Source organism: Polypterus senegalus, chromosome 10, assembly GCF_016835505.1.
Source record: "Polypterus senegalus isolate Bchr_013 chromosome 10, ASM1683550v1, whole genome shotgun sequence".
NCBI lineage: Eukaryota > Metazoa > Chordata > Cladistia > Polypteriformes > Polypteridae > Polypterus > Polypterus senegalus.
In genome coordinates, this window is record NC_053163.1 from 139,599,578 (window position 1) to 139,619,785 (window position 20,208).

General features: G+C 37.1%; 1 protein-coding gene across 1 annotated transcript in view; it reads left to right on the forward strand.

Moving 5' to 3' along the window:
- The window catches only part of LOC120537716 (guanine nucleotide-binding protein subunit alpha-11), a 60,726-nt gene that overhangs the window by 12,518 nt on the left and 28,000 nt on the right, over nucleotides 1-20,208 (forward strand). Inside the window, exons 2-4 of the mRNA XM_039766863.1 lie at nucleotides 15,520-15,704; nucleotides 15,910-16,064; nucleotides 16,423-16,551. Of these exons, the coding sequence (XP_039622797.1) occupies nucleotides 15,520-15,704; nucleotides 15,910-16,064; nucleotides 16,423-16,551 (469 nt within the window). The remainder of the gene's footprint in view (nucleotides 1-15,519; nucleotides 15,705-15,909; nucleotides 16,065-16,422; nucleotides 16,552-20,208) is intronic.

The window sequence follows — 20,208 nt, forward strand, 5'->3', positions numbered from 1 at the left end:
GTCCTCCTCAATGTGTGGTGTTGGAGTTGTGTATGTAAGTACAGGTCAAGGTGAGAATTATAGGCATTTTGTCTTTTTTGAGTCTGTGAAGCTTCATTTGGTTAGGCAGGTTTAATTTGGCTTGTAATGATGGTCTTCTATACTCCTGTAAAACGTTTCTTTTGCCACTAGCACTTCCAAATAGCATGCTAATTGTGTTAAAACAAGGCTAGCTCCAAAATGTAATAAATGTGAAACTGTGTTGAGGGAACTGTGTTATGTATATCATCCCCTGACATTGCTAGTTGTGTAATCTGACATTCTCAGGGTAACAAAATCCAGCAATTGCAGAATTGTTTTAACAAGGTTGTAACCATGATGAACTAAGCACTGATTGCAGAGCTTGAGTTTCAGTATGAGTTTGTGAGGCGTTTGTTAAATATAGTACAGTTTAAAAGTGGGGAATATCCTTCTGCTCCGTCAAGGCAAAAACTGAAATTGAATACTAATATTGCTATGACTTATAAAACCAAAGCACACATTAAAAAAATAACTTGTAAACACAGAACTTTTTTTGCATCTTGTGGTTAGCAGAGGTTATAAACGAGGATGAATAAATTTGAAATCAGATGGCTAATAAAGAGATTCTACATAACCCAGATAAATGAAAAGAGCCCATCTTCTGGATGTAATGGGGTGTAGAGGTTATGTTGATTTTTGTAAAGTTGGGACAAGTTTCAATTAGAGTGTCTTTCCTCCTGTAACTCTTCTGCACTACAGAATAAATTACCATTTATATTTATTCCAAAATATTTACAAATTGGGTTTCTGAACTTCTGTTGGTCTAAACTTGGACGATTCACGTGATGCTGCATGTGCAATTAGGATTTTTTTATCTGACTGAAACAAAATGCAGTGTACAGTCATGACTTTAAGAAGAATACCACATATTTATGATTGTTCAGCCTATATACATATATGGGTGAATTATTTTTATTTTTATTTAAGACAATCTTAAATCTCAATTTTAAAGCAGTCCTTTTATACACTTGTGCTCATTTTATAAATGAAAGAAGCTTTTATTTACTTTTATGACATAGGATTACAAGTCAAACGATATTGCACTGCAATTACCAAGAGGCCACCATTTATTTACTAACACAGAAGAGTAAATGAAGCAGATGTCGGAGTGGGATTGACTTTTTTTTTTTTATTTTGTGCACTAACCTGGATGTGTAAGTGACATGGATTACTTGTGGAAAGCTTTACATGCTGAAAATTGACGTTTATTCAAGTTTTTGTTTAACAGGCTTTCTGTGTGGGCAGTAATGTAACATCATCTAGTGTGATGGTTTTTAGAATTTTTTTCCAGACTGATGTCTTCCCTGTAGACGAGTTTTAGTATTTTAACATGATGAGTGAGGTTGTTCATTCTAGTGAGTTTAGTGCATAAAACCAAAGGAAAAAAGCTCTTGCTCACTATCCAAAGGATAAATCAGGAAAGCAATACCACAAACATGCAGTGGGTGAAAGCTGGTCCATAACATTGGCTAGATGCATTGAATCAAACCATTTCAAGCATGCTGGTCATCTGAAGAACTGATTGGTAAATTGCCATTTGAGGGCATATGTGAGCAAAACCAGAAGGACGTTCCATAGCAAAATGGATTTGACAGTTGCCGAGGTTATGAACCTGTTTAATTCACAAGAAATGTGTCTTCAAAAACATATATAGGGCTCTATGGAGGCCAGAACTGGCATTTATTATGTGTCATTGCTATAAATCTTTAATAGTAAATTTTTTTTGTTTTGTTTTTTAAATATTTTAACAATATAGTCATGTGCCAATTTTATGGCTAACCGAGGTGAGGCGATTGGTGCTCATGGCCAAAAGCCTTTGGAAAGCAACGTTGTAAGAAATTGCCCAAACCAGCCATAGTAATAGTTTATTATTTCTCCACAGGGTCTCGTGTTCTGACTTTTGTTGTGCCCTTTAAGGTTTATTTTCCTCTGCGCTGCTCCACGTGACTAAATTGTATGTATTCGGTCGGCACTGCCTTCCTTACACCAGTATTGCTCAACCTTTTATGGTCCTGCAACCAGGTTTTGCCTTTTTTAATTCATTGACAACCCACTAGCAGCTATTACACCCTCATGTAGCAAATTAATTTATACTGTGACAAAGGAGCTTTGGAATTGTCAGGTAGAAGGGTAATTTCATCAAAATTCAGCACTGATTGCTTTGCATTCTTTTTTTGTAGAATGTAGAACTCTTTACTGTCCTATGGTTAATATTTAGGTTTGGAAATGTTTGTGCTTGATAGTTTAAAACTACAATATTGTAAAGTACAATATGCCTGCACAGACAGTGTAATCATAGCATTGCTGTCTTGCAGTAAGAATATGCTGGGCTTGCATCCCAGGTCCTCTGTGTGAAGTTTGGAAAGCTTTTTGAGTAGTGAGTAATGAGCTAAATAAATACAAAGAATTATTATATTTTATAATTTGTCGGTTTGGTGACAAAACATAACCCGTAGCACTCTCGGCCTCCAATATATCTTCACAGCACCAGAAGCTTGATCCAAATGCAACATATGCATACCGTCACCTTTTTCTTTGCAAAAAAGGCACTACTAATTTTGCATGTGGTGATTTAAAACAAACCAAAGTTCCCCCAGTGTGTAGTACCTTATTTATGTGTGTTAGTCACTGTTCTCATTTGTTAGGGTTTGTGCAATTATCGCTTTGATAGTTTGTCGTTTTAGTCTGTTAAATGCACTTTGTGATATGCATGGGTAATATATGACTAAAGTATTTATTTCAAAAGGTAAATGTTCTTGCTAGTACTGTGTACTTTATGCACTTTGTGATATGCCTAGGTTAGATATGACCAAAATGTTGTTTGTTTTTTTTTTTTATTTTAAAAGTAGAAAAAAGAAGTATTGCTATTACCTCATTCTGTGTGGTGTTAGCTTTTTTCTTTCTTTTGTAAATGTACTTTTTGATGTGCCTGTGACAGATGTGACCAAGTTTTAAAATCAATGAATAAACATTTGTTTTTCAGTTATTTTCTGTTGGTTTAAAATTAATTGGTTGCTGCTTGCTGGCCACTGAAAATGTCTGGCCCAGCTACATTTCTTGGTGTTAAAATCTGGCCCAACTGAATTTGTAATTGAATAGCCCTGACTTAAGCTATGTGCCAAATGTGGATGGAAGGAAGACTGACACGTGAGTCAATACAAAGAATTTCTAAATTATGCAAACATTATTGTTGCATTTGAAGAACAGATGGATTTTTATTTACTTTTTTTTTGGTCTCCAGGTTAAAACCTTTTTGTTGTAAGTTAATGTCTATAAAATTAACAAATCGGAGCACATATTGCGTATTAACTAAAACTCCTCAATGATATACGATATGCTTCCTGCGCGGTGCTTCACACACTTAAAAGCTCTAACAGCCTGTATTGATTTTTGATTGTTTGCTTTTCTCTGTCTCTCTCACTCTCTCTGACATTCTCTGCTCCTGATGGAGGGGGTGTAAGCAGAGGGGCCATTTGCTTAGATACGGACGCTCCTCTAAAAAAATGCTGAAACTACCTTCACATTGATCCCTTTGAAAAGGAAGATATGTTTGCATTCTTTTAATTGTGAGAAAGAACTGTCATCTCTGTCTTGTCATGGAACACGTTTAAACTTTTGACTAAAGGGTGTTATTTCATGTCTAGAGGGCTCTAATGTTAAACGTTTTTAGAAGGACATAAACAGGTTTTTAATGCTCTAACTGCAAAAATATTAGATTTATAAATGAATTTCTTTCTGTCTGGAGCGCATTAACCGCGATAAACAAGGGTTTACTGTATAACTGCGGAGAATTATTTATAAACGGTGTGGGAGAGTTTCTAAGGGCTTAAAATATATAAAAATAACCATACAAACATATGGTTTCTACTTCGCGGATTTTCACCTATCGCGGGGGGTTCTGGAATGCAACCCACGCGATTGAGGAGGGATTACTGTAAATGCACTTCTAAAAATGAGATTTTCTCACATTTAAATTTAAAATGCAAGGCCCTTGAATTTTTCACAGCTCAATTGCATAAACAGTAGAGCTACTCCTTCTTGTGCTCTTATATGCAACTGTCTGTAAACCTGTTTACTTTTTATTGTTTACTCTTTTTTACAAACCATTTCTGTAAAAGTAGCATGCTTGAAGTATTTGCATTTAATTACTAAAATTCTTTTTTTTTAGCAATGTAAAGATTTTAGTGCTTATAGAGCTGCCATTTTAATTTTTTTGAGTTACATTATGTACTTTTGGTTATTGAAAATGGTACCAAATTTCAGTTTAATATCAGAGTTTGAGGTTTTGGTTTTGTTACGGCCCTAGCACCTACTTTTTTTATTTGCATCTTTAAGAGTTGGTATGTCTTCTGAATCAGCAATATAAAACCGTTCGCTTCATTAAAGTCTGTAGGAAGTGCCTTTATCATTACATAACTCTCATTTAGCATGAAAGTGTATATGCACAAACATAGATTTTTCTGAAAATTCTCCAAAACAAACACTTTCACAGGCATTTTCTTTACAAGCTGCTAATAATAATTCATTTTTATATAGCATTTTTCTCACTACTTAAAGCACTTTCATAATGAGCAGGGAGTCACTTCAACTACCACCAATGTGTAGCATCCACCTGGATGATGTGATGGCACCCATATTTTTCACCAGTGTGCTCACCACACATGAATTATTAGCTGGTGAAGTGATGAGAGAGAGAGAGAGAGAGAGAAACAATTAGAGATGGGATGATTAGGGGCCCTGAATGTCTAGAACATGAAGGGTACTTTAGCCTGGGCATTGGGGTACACCCTGCTGTTTATAAAGGATGCCCTGGGATCTTTAACGAGTACAGAGAGTCAGAACCTCAGTTTTAATGTCTCACTGGAGGACATTGTCATGTTTATACCACAATGCCACCATCACTGCATAGGGGCTTTGGGGTCCACATTCAGACAACCGAGTAAGCACCTCTTCCAGCAGCAACCCAAGCTTTTCCCTGGTTGATCTCCTACCCAAGTATTGGCTGGGCACAAACACACTTAGCTTCAGGAGGATGACCTGTTCTGAAGTGCATGTTGTATGGCTGCTGCCTACAAAGTCTGTGTAGATTATTTTTTTTGACATTGTCTAGCTGTGTTTAATTAAGTGATCATGCATATATTGTGAAATTGGTTAATGCTTTTAGCTGGGGAGGGGTTACCTACTGCGAAATGGAATTAATGGACAGTGGCTGAAATTCACTTTTACAGTGCATCCAGAAAGTATTCACAGCACATCACTTTTTCCACATTGTATGTTACAGCCTTTATCTATCTATTCCAAAATGGATTAAATTAATTTTTTTCCTCAGAATTCTACATACAACACCCCATAATGACAACGTGAAAAAAGTTTACTTGAGGTTTTTGCAAATTTATTCAAAATAAAAAAAATTGAGAAAGCACATGTACATAAGTATTCACAGCCTTTGCCATGAAGCTGAAAATTGAGCTCGGGTACATCCCGTTTCCCCTGAGCATCCTTTAGATGTTTCTGCAGCTTAATTGGAGTCAATCTGTATTAAAATTCAGTTGATTGTACAAGATTTGGAAAGGCACACACCTGTCTATATAAGGTCCCACAGTTGACCGTTCATGTCACTCTGAGACAGGATTGTCTCGAGGCACAAATCTGGGGAAGGTTACAGAAACATTTCTGCTGCTTTGAAGGTCCCAATGAGCACAGTGGCCTCCATCATCTGTAAGTGGAAGAAGTTCGAAACGACCAGGAGTCTTCCTAGAGCTGGCCGGCCATCTAAACTGAGTGATTTGGGGAGAAGGGCCTTAATCAGGGAGGTGACCAAGAACCCAATGGTCACTCTGTTGGAGCTTCAGAGGTCCTCTGTGGAGAGTGGAGAACCTTCCAGAAGGACAACCATCTCTGCAGCAATCCACCAATCGGGCCTATATGGTAGATTGGTCAGACGGAAGCCACTCCTTAGTGAAAGGCACATGGCAGCCCGCCTGGAGTTTGCCAAAAGGCACCCGAGGGACTCTCAGACCATGAGAAACAAAATTCTCTGGTCTGATGAGACAAAGATTGAACTCTTTGGTGTGAATGCCAAGCGTCGCGTTTGGAGGAAACCAGGCACCGCTCATCACCAGGCCAATACCATCCCTACAGTGAAGCATGGTGGTGGCAGCAGCATGCTGTGGGGATGTTTTTCAGTGTCAGGAACTGGGAGACTAGTCAGGATGAAGGGAAAGATGACTGCAGCAATGTACAGAGACATCCTGGATGAAAACCTGCTCCAGAGCGCTCTTGACCTCAGACTGGGGCGATGGTTCATCTTTCAGCAGGACAACGACCCTAAGCACACATCCAAGATATCAAAGGAGTGGCTTCAGGACAACTCTGTGAATGTCCTTGAGTGGCCCAGACTTGAATCCGATTGAACATCTCTGGAGAGATCTTAAAATGGCTGTGCACTGACGCTTCTCATCCAACCTGATGGAGCTTGAGAGGTGCTGCAAAGAGGAATGGGTGAAACTGGCCAAGGATAGGTATGCCCAGCTTGTGGCATCATATTCAAAAAGACTTGAGGCTGGAATTGCTGCCAAAGGTGCATCGACAAAGTATTGAGCAAAGGCTGTAAATACTTATGTACATGTGATTTCTCTTTTTTTTTTTCTTTTTTCATTTTTAATTTGCAAAAACCTCAAATTTTTTTCCAGGTTGTCATTATGGGGTGTTGTGTGTAGAATTCTGAGGGAAAAAAATGAATTTAATCCATTTTGGAATAAGGCTGTAACATAAAATGTGGAAAAAGTGATGCGCTGTGAATACTTTCCGGATGCACTGTAAATGACTGCTATTGACCTATAGCTTAGTGGCCAGAGCTAAAAAAGCTCACAAGTTGGCTGCGGAGTTTGGTGTATATTTAATGTTTTATATTTATGAACTAATTTTAAAGAATTAGGGAATTTAGCTGAACTTAAATTGTTGGTATCTTTCATGTCAGTTATTTTTTAAAAATCCTTATTTGTCTCACAAAATTTGGTTCTAAAGTAAAACTGCTTTTGCAGCTTACCATTGGGCTGGTGGGTACATGGGTCCATCGAAAGAGAGAGGCTTGAAAAATGGACACATTTGATCATAAGCCAAGAATGTTATCGATTTAATGATCTGTGTCTTGAGATTACATAAGTATTGCAAAACACTGTGATATTCAACCATTTTAAAAGAGACTGACTGTGTTTGCTTTACTTCATCCTTCTCTGTAGCAACCTTTTAATTCAGAGGGGAGTGGATTCACCTCAGAAGGTAATCTCCAAATGTTGCTTTTGACATTGAATGTTGAAATCCTGACATCAATTGCGGTATTTGTTCTGTAGATGATTGGGCAATGATAACTGAACAAGGCACACATTACAATCTTGTATTCTTCTTCCTTTTTTTTTTTTTTCCGCAAATATGCTGCCTCTGGATTGAAAAATGATGTATGTACATCAGTGACAGAGAATACTACACGGGCTCATAGCATGCAATAAGAACTGAACTGACTTTATAGGCATTGCTCAAAGTAAAACCAAATTACAGGTGGAAGCCTGCGTCTTGGTTGTCCTCTCAGTGCATTCATTTTTCATAACCTTTTAAGAACCTCTTTGAGCAAGAGGTTGGTGCATACTTAAATCAGTATTTTAATATCAAAAAGTGAAACCTGCTTCTCCTCCCCTTACTGAGAGTGGAGTGTGTCAGAGTGAAGGGTGGTGGCATGCGCCACCCAAATCAAGCTGGGGCATATGTCAAATCAGAAGAGCAGAATTGCAGAGCAGACACAAGACTGGAGCGATCTCCATCGCGGGATTAACGTACAGACCCTGAAAGGGGTGGGATCAATTTAGCAACGCTGTTTCGCCCAAGTTTAATCCAGTTGAAGTTTAGTTTACTACCGATGTTTTAACTTTGGCACAGTTATGGTTCAGAGTTATCATTCATATTTCACAGTTCCAGGGTCTGCATGTGTTTAATTTTCTCCCCATGTATTTAAAGATTGATTGTTATAAGTGAGTGTCTGAGTTTACTCCTTTAAACATGTTGCCCTCAATTCTTTTAATACCATATCCTTGGCAACAGCAACTCATCTTGCATTTATTTAAAAAAAAAAAAAAGTCGATAGTGTGTGGTGCTTTTAATCTGCTCTATTTCTTGCTCTGACAAAGGCAGAGAAAATGTGGTTTGGCACTTTCAATGTCTAAAGCGTTTACTAAAAATACTATGCAGTGTAATCGGTTTAGGTCAGGTTTATTGTTATGCGTACAAAGTACAACAAAACTCCTGTTCTTTCACTGTGCTGCCACGTGGCGTGAATCTCACTCTGTAGACCACAACTAGAAAAGTAATCCTGTTTTGTGTGCATCTGCCTTTTTACAAGCCATAACATAACTGTTGAAAAATATAATTGCAGAAGCAAAAGTAGGACTGATGGGTCTTGACATCAGTTGTTAGAACACATGCGAACAGGTAATAGGACCATGAAGCTGTAATTTATGGTTGCCTTCCATTATCACAAGGATGCGGTATAAACATGAACAGCATTTTTTCTTACTATGATATTTTTGCAGCTTCAAAGAAAACATATATATTAATAAGGCCTTTTTGATTTCCCCTGTGGGATTGTGTACCCCCCAGGCCCCATTGTAAGATGCAAGAACAAAGAACAATTTTCACTTTAGAACACACTGTGGCAAATTAATGATTAAGAAGAAATAACTGAGTCTAGATTGAGAAAAAATTGTGGGACCAAGGCTGAATGAATGCCCAAAGTGAAAGCAGAAGACTGCCTGTTGTTCTTGGTTTATGGTACTCCATTATTTTAAGAGCTAATATTGATATTAAGTACAATATTCCTTCCTCAACTGTGGATTCTCCCAACTATGGGTTCATTTACTTGCAGTTTTGAAAGAAAAAATAAATCCAAATATTCATAAAATTGAATCCAACCACACAAGCCATTTAGCTAAACTGTGTTGAATGCATCCATCATGAATGATTCTATTGACTATTTTTTCCTGTCATCCATTCCGGCAAGCCTCCCTGTCACTGTTTAGTCATGCTATAGTGTCCACCATGTAAATAAACATTATCCATTCTCGCAGTATCTCTAAATATAACTTTCAGTAAAATTTTAGAATAAGCTTCTATATTAGGGGAAAGGGATACTCTTGCTTCCTTGTTGCTTCAAAGATTTACTTATTGAGCACTGTAGGCTGTTATAAAGTACTGAGTGAGTACTTTATTAGAAAGAAAACAGATGGTACATTTTCAAAGACATTTTCAAAGACTAAAATGTATGTGTGTGTGTGGTTCCCTGTCTGAGCTGATGCATAGCTGTGATGGAAGGTTTTGTCTGGAAGTGGCCAAGGAAGCAAGTCAGACTGCATTGCTTGCCCTAGAGTGAAGAGAGCAAGGTCTAGTCTCAGGATTTTCAATTTCAAATTAGTAGTCTGATTTCCATGTACTATGTAATGTGTTCAAGTTTCTAGATTTATCAAGTTGAATTCTGCATGTTCTTCTTTAGTTTCCCTCTTCTGTTGGAGGTATATAATCAATAAAATGTCTACCAAAAAGATACTCTGGATTGATCCACGATGTGCTGAGTTGACTGTGTCTCTTTACCTCTTGTCTCTGAACCCTAAATACAAAGAGGACTGTTTCATTTATGTTAGGTAGAATGCCCTGAGGGGACTGGGCGGTCTCATGGTCTGGAATCCCTGCAGATTTTATCTTTTCTCCAGCCGTCTGGAGTGTTTGTTTTTTCTGTCCCCCCTGGCCATTGAACCTTACTCTTATTCGATGTTAATTAATGTTGATTTATTTTGTTTTCTTTTAGTGTCTCTTGTTTTTTTATTCTTTATTATGTAAAGCACTTTGAGCTACTGTTTGTATGAAAATGTGCCTCTATAAATAAATGTTGTTGTTTAGCGATTGTGTGGATGTGGGGCCATGATACGTTCTACAAGCTGGCATGTAAAGTTTGCATCAGAGAGTGTATTTGGAATGTATGTATTATACAAACAAAAAGCTGGCTAAACTGTTCCACCAGATGACTATTTTTGTAATATCTTTTGTTTCCTCCTCCTAACGGGATAAAAAGTAAATTCTTGATCCACACGATCTAGGCTGCCCATCGTGCTATTGTATTTGACCACAGCACAAGGCTTCATAACATTCTTTTTGCCAAGCTACTAGTGCACCTTGCTGTAACTTAGCTCTGCCCAACAGTTTGGACATTTCCATATGTGTCAGAGTTACTTTGCAGCAAGATGTCAAATAGCTCTGGAGGAGTATAATTGCCCATTTTTAGACAGTAACCTTGATCCACCAGAGCTTCTATCAACGTCGGCACAGATGACATAGCAATGCCTAACTGATCGTATTTCAGATCAAACATTGTCCCTGTAAAATTTTAATGTTTCAGAAATTCTAACTCTAAGGAGATACCAAATGGAAAAAGTTGTGAACAAAGATGGTCATGCAGGGCAATTAAAAACGTGAGTGAAAAATCATATAACCTACAAAGGAAGAATTTAGATTATAACAATCGAGAGAGACCTCTTTCAGCTTAAACTTGTCAATCATATTCACTTAGTTTCTACAAAATCTCATCAGCTCATCAGTTTTTTTAAAGTACTACTATCCTACTTGTTAAATTGAGCCTATAATACTCTGTGGGGCAGGGGGTCAGGGGATGACGACTTTCTAAAGTTTTTGTGAAATCTACCCTTAGCAAAATTTTTGTTGTTGCAGATTGTATTTTAAAGTAACATACTAATTCCTTTTATAATTTTAAAGCTTTCAATCATGTCACCTATTAATATCTATTTGCTTAGCCTCATTCCCTGACACTCCTTAGGCTGTAAGCAGTACGCCCCTCTCCCTTCAACTTGATGGCCACAGGTTCACAACTGTTGCTGTTACATCACCAGTTGCTTATCTTGCCCCTTTCCAGTTGTGATCTCCCTTCTGTTCTTTCCTCTTCAATCTGTTAGAGTTCTTCATCAGAATAATCTGGCTTGTGAAAATACAGTGATTATGCTAAGTGACTCTTCATCATCATAGTCAGACATACTGCAGAATTTAAAATTAGCTTATTTATCTGAATCCTGAAAGAAAAGTTAATGTTGGATGTGTGTGACATTTACAATACGGACTAGAGGATACCATGCCCCTGGGGGGTGAAAAGTTGCTGTGGAGGGGGGAGAGAGAGAGAGAGAGAGACGGTTTTCTTTTAAAATGGATGAATCTCTTAAAATAGTTAACATTCCTTCTCCCCCCACCCTTCTAAAGCCATGTTGGGTACACTGTTTTACACTTTTTTTTGTACAATCTCAACATGTGGATTCAAATTCAGTAACATCTTGCCATAAAACTTATCACATATGTACTGTATTTCTTAAGTCTTTAATGTTCGGTTCTGTGTGCCCTTCAGCCCAATGTAATCTGCAAAAACAAGCTATTTTTAAAATTTATACAAATGCTTCACTTTGGAGTGCAGTTTAGTGGAGTAAATTTAATATATACTGTGATTGTGATGAAATATGTTCAACTTGAAAAATGCTGAACTTATCCTGTAACAGATTTCTTAGAGTAAAAGGTTAAAGATCGAACCTGGTCCAGTCCTCGTTTTGTGTAGGTACAGTATGTGGCAATTTGGCAAATGAGGTTAAATATTACATTTTGGGCTTGATGCTTAAAAATGTATCTGCTCTTATTTTTTGCAAAAGTAAATTACTGTCTCAAGAATTTTTCTTGAATCTATCAGAATGGCCAGCAAGCTTCAGAGCTCTATATTGAGCCGTGTAATCGGTTTGTTTGGCTTTATCTCAAAAGGTATGTACACTTAGCTTACATACACAGGGTAAGGAGGCCTTCACGGTCCTAGAGAAAGTACAGTGAGGATCCACTAACCTAATATTTTTTTTTTTTGTGAAGAGTACAATTTGGTTTGAATGGATTGATCTCAAGTTTTTACATGTATTCATGCAGAAACCCCATTAATATGTTAGCTTAACTTTGCTTAAAAAAAAAAGAAGAAATATTGCATTGTCGTGAACTTGCATCTTGTAAAAGGACATCAGTCTTGTATATTAGGAAAATACATGGGTATAAATATACAGTATGGATTTGTACATCTGTGAGATATTCTTAACCTAATTTAAATTTATTTATTTTACTCTGTCGTAACATGGTTACTTTTCACAACTTTGAGTCTTGCTCTTAAAACTTGAGGATATTTTACAATTAACTGCACCTGTGTTTATAATAAAGGTGCTAATGAAAATAAATCTTAAAGTTAAATGGATCAAATTTTGGAAAAATGCCTTTTAACAAATGAGGTGTGGCATAGTGAGGGTCTAGTTAATGTACTCTACAGAAATAAAAACTGCAAGCTGAATGTAATTAAATTGTAGAAAATTTGAACAATCTGTCAATTGTATGGTTAAATTTGCTCTGGGACATTCAATTGCTTTGTTGCATTGCAACATCTGATATAGTCTTCAACTCTGAGACGTCAATTTCAAATAGATACTTGAGTAGTATTTAAGGTAAATGTCCTGCCCTTGCGCCACTGACAACAGAACAGACACTTCCAGACAAAATCAAGCTTGCTAAACACAACTCGGATTAGGAGCATTCTGAGTGGTGGGAAAAAATGGTGAACTTCTGCACTGAGATGCAAAAGCAGTGCATCTGCAATGCAGTACTCCATACAAAAAAAACTTTAGTAACCAACCATATTGGCAGCACAAGCTAGAAATAGAAATTACACCCACTGTGCAATTTCCACTGACTGCCAGCCATTAAACAACAATAATAGAACATAGTAGTATACCAATAATTTTGGATAACTGTAAAGGCTTCTTTCACCAAAGGCAAAAAATTCCAACTAGGGATATTGTTGCCCCATGATGGATTTTTTTTTTAAATATTTTTTTGATACTTTATTAATCCCAATGAGAAATTCACATACTGCAGCAGCAGCATACTGATAAAAATGCAGGTATAACAGACAATAACTTTGTATAATGTTAACGTTTACCAAGGGATGGAACTGAAAAGTCATATAGTGTGGGGGAGGAACGATCTTTCAGTCTGTCAGTGGAGCAGCATGGTGACAGCAGTCTGTCCCTGAAGCTGCTCCTCTGTCTGGAGATGATACTGTTTATTAAGATACAAGAACTTAAAACCCAGCTAAACAATAGTTTTTCATTAACAAATGACATTTTTGCACTGAACTTACTTACTGCTATTTAGATAACAAGATTGGTGTTCAAACGGGCAACATTTTCCAGCGGCATGGCTTTTCAGCACAGATATCCATCATAACTGCTGCTGTGTAGACCGAGACTAGTGGGCAAAGTAACTGTGTGTATTCCTGATAACACACAAGACATTGTGGCCACTAATTTATCCACCCTTGTGAAATCGGCCTCTTTAGCATGTTCTTCCTTCTACAATTCCATTTCAATGGCTGATGTACCTGAACCATGGCAAGAGGATACCTGAGCATATGTGGAACATCGATCCCTTCAGCTGACAAGGTGAAAGGCAAAGTGTGCAACTGACTGCTGAGCAGTTACTAAACAAAAATATAGTACATAACACTCTTCACTTGATGAGAAAACCATTCCATACATGCATAAGTAATTATTTTTTTTTTTGGCAAATGTATGGTCTGTCTGTGTTAATAACAATTTATGGCTAGTGATCAATTAAAAAGAGCATACTATTAATTATGAAATGTGTTTAAAATTTGAATCTTTAGTCTAAATGAAACATTTCTAGAAAACTGGTAATCTCAATTTGTTACTCCTGTGAGCTGTCCACTTAATAAAACCCTCTTGTGATTTCATAAGTTCAGACAAAGCTGTCTGTTTCACAGATTCTGCTTATTAAAGTTACATCAAATGAGCCTGCTGTCAGGCTGCTTCCATGTAGTAAGATGAGAGCATGCATAACACAGATTGGTTATTCAGACTTCCCTAATTTTAAACCAGGTCTTTCATGAAGGTGTAGATTCAGATGGGCATTAGGCACGTTTAAAGTCATGATGGTGGGTAGACAGGAAGGCAGGTAGTGATCAATCCATTTTAAATCTGACATTATGAGCAGAGTTATTGACTTAAATGACTCTGCTTAAGCATTGAAAATCGTTTTGGGCAAAGTGGCTCACCAAAAACAGTATGAGATAGTGGGGTAAGAATTAGTACCATAAAAGAACACCAGTGTTCCAAACCTGTACTGTTTTGAGTGGGGCACATTTTTGTCCCCTTGTGTCATAGCGTGTGGGTTATTATTTTTATTTATTTTTTTAATTTCTCAACTCCTTATGAGAGATAGTGGGGTAAGAATTAGTACCATAAAAGAACACCAGTGTTCCAAACCTGTACTGTTTTGAGTGGGGCACATTTTTGTCCCCTTGTGTCATAGCGTGTGGGTTATTATTTTTATTTGTTTTTTTAATTTCTCAACTCCTTATGAGAGAGAGAGAGACAGAGAAAGATATTTGTGTTTGGTGGAACAGAATTTCACTAGGAGAGACATTTATACAGTTAATGACGCACCATTTCTTGCTATCGAGCTCAAGTTGCTTATTGACCTCAGGGACGGCGAACTCTTGTTATAGAACTCTCTCAAAAAAATACATTAGAAGTCATTGTAAATCTAAGTTTTAATGTTTACAATTCCATACATCACCTCAAAGATTGTGTCCCAGGCTGTTTTGAGGTTGAAAACAATTTGCATGTGATAGCACATGCTGTGGCTAACCTATAAGGATGTTCTTGGGACTTTGCCTATAAACCACACATCTTTCAGCTTCCTCTTCTGTGGTTGCTTAAGTCTTTTCAAAAAAAAAGTTCACCACACAGTCCGCTTTAGCAATTTTATACGTTTCAAATTGGAAGTGCCAAATTTGAGATTAACAGTGTTGGCAATAAAGTAATGGGTAATATGCAATAATTTAATTTATACTAAATGTGGATGTAAACTCCCTAACTGGTGCCCTCCAAAAGATTTATGTTTTAAGATGTGAGTTCATTCAGCAGAAACGCCTTCCAGCCATATCACACAATAAACGGAAATATACAGTATTGAGGAAACTTTCATTGTGCATACACCTTCATGACTATAATTTCATTTAAAAAAAATTTTAAACCTTGTGGTGTTCAATTCCATATAAAGGACAGCAGAGCTTCATACTGCTCTTTAAATGAACGTAGAAACCCCCTGGTGAACTAACAGTTTATAATCTTACTCAATTTGAGTTAAATGGTTTAGAGAAGATAATCTCCACTGTGGAGAAATGAGAATAAATTGGGAGGAAGAGAGTTTTACTGTTGATATACATGACAGAATATGCAAGCATTCTGAAAGCAGTTCACCTCAAATTTTGTATGAAACCTGTTTAATAGTTCTCCATGGTTGTATCTGTTTTAGGAACAGGAGAGAGCGGAAAGAGCACCTTTATCAAACAGATGAGGATCATCCATGGAGCAGGCTACTCTGATGAGGACAAGAGAGGTTTCACTAAGCTGGTCTACCAGAATATCTTCACTGCCATGCAGTCCATGATCCGTGCAATGGAGACTTTGAATGTCTCATATAAATATGAGCAGAACAAGGTAAGTAGTCTAACTTGGGCTAGGATGGAGTGTGAAGTGTTGAACACTATTTTAAAACTTTCTATTCTGAACTTTGGAAGGTGTGTGACTGTGTGTGACCTGTCCCCTTAAACCTGTAGCTTCTTGTGCCTTGTTTCACTTGATTGGGAATGGCTGAGTGAGCAGGCAAATGGAATTCTGCTTTACTGTTTGCTTTAATTTGCAGTCTAATGCCCTGTTGGTTCGAGAGGTTGATGTGGAAAAAGTCTCAACGTTTGAGCTCCCCTATGTAAATGCCATTAAAATGTTATGGAATGACCCCGGAATTCAAGAGTGCTATGACCGGAGGCGAGAATATCAGTTGTCTGATTCTACTAAATAGTAAGTGTGCTATTAGCTTTTGAAAATATTACTTTCTCCTGCTCTGAGCTGTTACTTTGCTCATCTGTTAAGGATATTGAAGCATCTGATATTTAATACATAGGGTGCAGTGTATTTTATTGACAATGACTCTGGACCTTTAAAACTCAAAGATGACCATGGAATTCCTGCTTCTGACTGGCTGCTTTACTTAAACAGTAGTACTTATATGCTAATATTTCATATCACTTAGATAAAACCATTAGCCACATATGTAATATTAATATTGGTCTTCATTCCGTACAAGGTCAACTTTAAAAGTGATGCTGTAGTTGTGTCCTTGATCTAATGAGTTCTTGTCCACCCCTCTCTTCTGTAGCTATTTAAGTGATCTAGACCGAATTGCAGAGCCCTCCTACCTTCCCACCCAGCAAGATGTATTAAGAGTTCGAATTCCTACAACTGGGATTATTGAATATCCCTTTGACTTGCAAAGCATCATTTTCAGGTAGTGTTGCAAAATCAATTGTAAATGATTGTTTTTATTTAAATAAATGTATTTGTGTGTATATGTATGTACAGTATATAGTGTAGCTATGTGTGCTTATCAGGTAGTTTATTCTCATGGATAAATAATAAACAGACTATATGTTCTAGCTTTTATGTGATTGAATTATTTTGACACACTTGTCTTTTTAACCCTAGTTACTCATTAAACTTTTTAATACTACTCTAACATTTCTGTTTTGGTATTGCCTTTACATTGGTTAAAACTTCAGGAGTATATGAATTCAGGTTGGTTTTTGTTTTCCTTTCTGTATTCCATTTCTTTGTAAAGAGGTGAAATGCTATTTTCTTACTATTAAAATACTGAAAGAACATCTTTAGGATATCTCCATTACGTAATGTTCTTCCCTATACACAGTTCAGATCTTCAAATTTCCCTTTTCCTTAGACGTGCCTGTTGTCACAGAAATCTGAGTACTTGACAGAATTATATGTTCTAGGCATTCCTGAACTTGATTAATTTTCTTTTTACTTGCAATTTTTTCTTTAACTCCTTTATGAGTTTTGAGGTACTTATTTTGTATTTAAAAAAAAAAAAGTGCTATAGATATAAATCTTGTGATTGATTGATTCCGATGTGCTATTAGTGTGTTTGTAGCATAAAAAAAAACACAGATTGATCACTAGAGCCATATTGATTTCTATCTGTTTGTCCATCTTACTGAATAAGATTCCCTATTTTTTGTGGGGGCGAAGAGGAAACTCGGACCTTCAAATATCTTTCCAGGCATCGTTTGCTGTTTTCAACAGCTTCTGATGTGCTCATATTTTAAGCTTATTGCAGAGGGATATTGAATATGTGGCCCTCCTATTTAAGTGATTGGAAAAACCTTCAAATTTAGAGTTTGGAAATGTGTTTTTAATTTTTCTGGAACATTTTAAAATTCACAATCTTTTTTTGAATAATGGAAACATTTCTCCTAGCATAGGCAAAAAAGGTATGTCCAGTTTTCATTACTGCATTCATCTTCAGCCTTCTGTACTTGGTGCACAATTTTTTCATGCTGAATCTTGTCAAATGAACACTGATATTGGATTTCCAGATATAAATGCTCGACCATAGATGCTGTACCAATGAGAGTGTTAAGACATGAGAAAAGCTGAATGGTGACCCCACCCATGCCATATTTTAACTGCTGTGTGCCTGTTGTAACTGCAGACATCCTTTTTTATTCCACCTGTCTGATACCCATTCGTATTCACACAAAGTGTTTTATGAAAGCATTAACAGTTATTTCATGGAAAGGTAGCGTTACTAGTAAACAGGAAAATTGTCATTTCCACAATGCTGTCATTTGAATTAAACGTCTACATCTGCCCCTCACTCAGAGTACTGTGTTTAATTCACGCACATAGCACTGTGGGAATGACATCTTTCTTGTTTACTAGTAATAAAATTATTTCCATTATTAATGACAAACTCTTGAATAGGCAGGTCCTCAAATACTGGGTGGTCCAGATCTAATTATGCAGATCAAGATCATCTGGATGACTTTGATTTATGTGGGGATGATTCCAGTTCGCGCGAAGACAATTCTTCATGTCGTCAGTTTGCACACTTCTCAATGGTCTGGGATTTTTCAGGTGATTTTTCTATATAATTTATAGCGTAATGAAAATTGCATAATTTAGATCTGGACCACCCTATAGTAAATCTGCAAATTGCAAGGGCCAACTGTATTGTCATAATTTAATAACATTAAGGTTAAGATATGGACAGCTGACAATGGAGGAGTATTTAACAAACGCCAATTGATGCAATTCCAGGAGAAAATAAACCTCTGTAGTCTTCAGTAGGTTATAATAGACAAAGTCAGAGTTCTAAAGACTTGGTTCAACTGACTACCCGGCCATTACCTTCTGAGCATTCTGTGGTATCATAGGTATATGCTGACCTATGAAAAAGATGATAAAATCCCTTCATCATTGATTCCAAGGTCTAACTTAACCCCATGCTGTATAGATTTAGTTCCACCTCAGTTGTTATAGAAGGTTACGTGATTCAAAATTTGTCATTCTCAGGTTTTTCTATTCCTCTGACTTTTTTTTAATCACATTTATCAATTGCATAAAGGCTTCTATGGAAGCTGATTTCCAACACTCCAAAAAAAAAAATTTGTATTTCATTATTTTGCAAAGCTATTACCGAGTGCTTTGGTTGTCTCGTGACGGCTATTTAGGGAGAAATCAAGCATGCACATAGCTTATAATCAAGTGACAAGATCTGAGCAAAAGTTAAGTACTGTATATGATCAGTTTTGATTTGGTTAAAGTTTAGTACAGATGTGGTAATGCAGAGCTGTCATACCCATGTCACAGCATGAAGGTCTGCATGTTTTCTTTGAATTTGTGGATCGATTAGTATTGATGAGTGTGTTTAACTACAAATTATTGTTTTAATGCTGAATACTGCAACATTCTTTTTTTTTTTTTTGCCAGTGGAAGTGATGAATGACAAGTACTTGTCCATTGTCTGTCAGCAGGGTCCAAAGTCTTTATTTTTCTATTATTAATAATTAATATATTTGTGTATAATGACCAATAAATGCCAGCCTGGAGAGGGGTGGAGTTCGAGAAGTATCAGGCAAGGTGTGTGTGTGTGTGTAATGACGATCGGAACAAATGATAAGGAAGTAAAAGTTGTTTATAAAGTATATGAAGCAGAATGCACATATGGGCAGAGCTGCACCTTCCCTCTTGAGGAATTGTTTCCCAGGTCATCTGGTTAGTGTTTCTCCATGGCCTCTCCAAACTCCTTCCATGCTGGAAGTTTTGCTTTCACAACCACTTTTGCAGCAGCACTTATAGCATCATGATACTCCTCAACACAATCTGATGATCTCACAGAAAGCCTTTCTCTGAAGGCCACCATCTTCAGTCTGACAGCTGCCCACACCTCTGGTATCCTTTACTATGATCTAGTATTGCCGCCATGAGATGTCTGAGATGCCTCAACCACCTTAAGACCACAGCTTTTAGTAGCCATTTCCATATCGGGGAACTTGTACTGGATCAATTTAGACTCCATATCTCCAACCTCACTTTGCACATTGGGGAAGGTCTCTTGGAGGTATAGTAGGCGTCGAACCTCTCACAAATGGAAGCTTTAACCAGATGCTTCAGGACGGCCAAACTGCTTGTCTAGGAGAAGGAGGATGAACAACTGTTTGTTGCATATATACACACACACGCGCACAGTCCCAAGAAACAGTATTTCTGAGATTCATTAAAATCTCGAGCTTGAATTTCTTTCATGATTGCTATACTTTCTTTATACTTTGTGTGTGAAGTGGCAGGTGAATTTCTGTCAACATAAAGTAGGCACCTGAGAAATAATCTTAAATGTTACTCACTCATGATTTTTCCATATGGTAAAGTTTTTGTTGACCAGCACATTTTGATTTCTGGCTTTTGAATTACATCTTGTTTTATACAAGTGCAAAGAAAGGTGGCACATAAGTCTCTATTCCTCACACTTTATGTGCGTATTCAGCTCTCTCTGTTACAGCAAATGCTGTGTGAACACCCACCCGCCATTAACAGCCACCTTTCAATGGATGAATGTGTGTGGGTGGCTTGTGAGGGATGACTTTCTGGT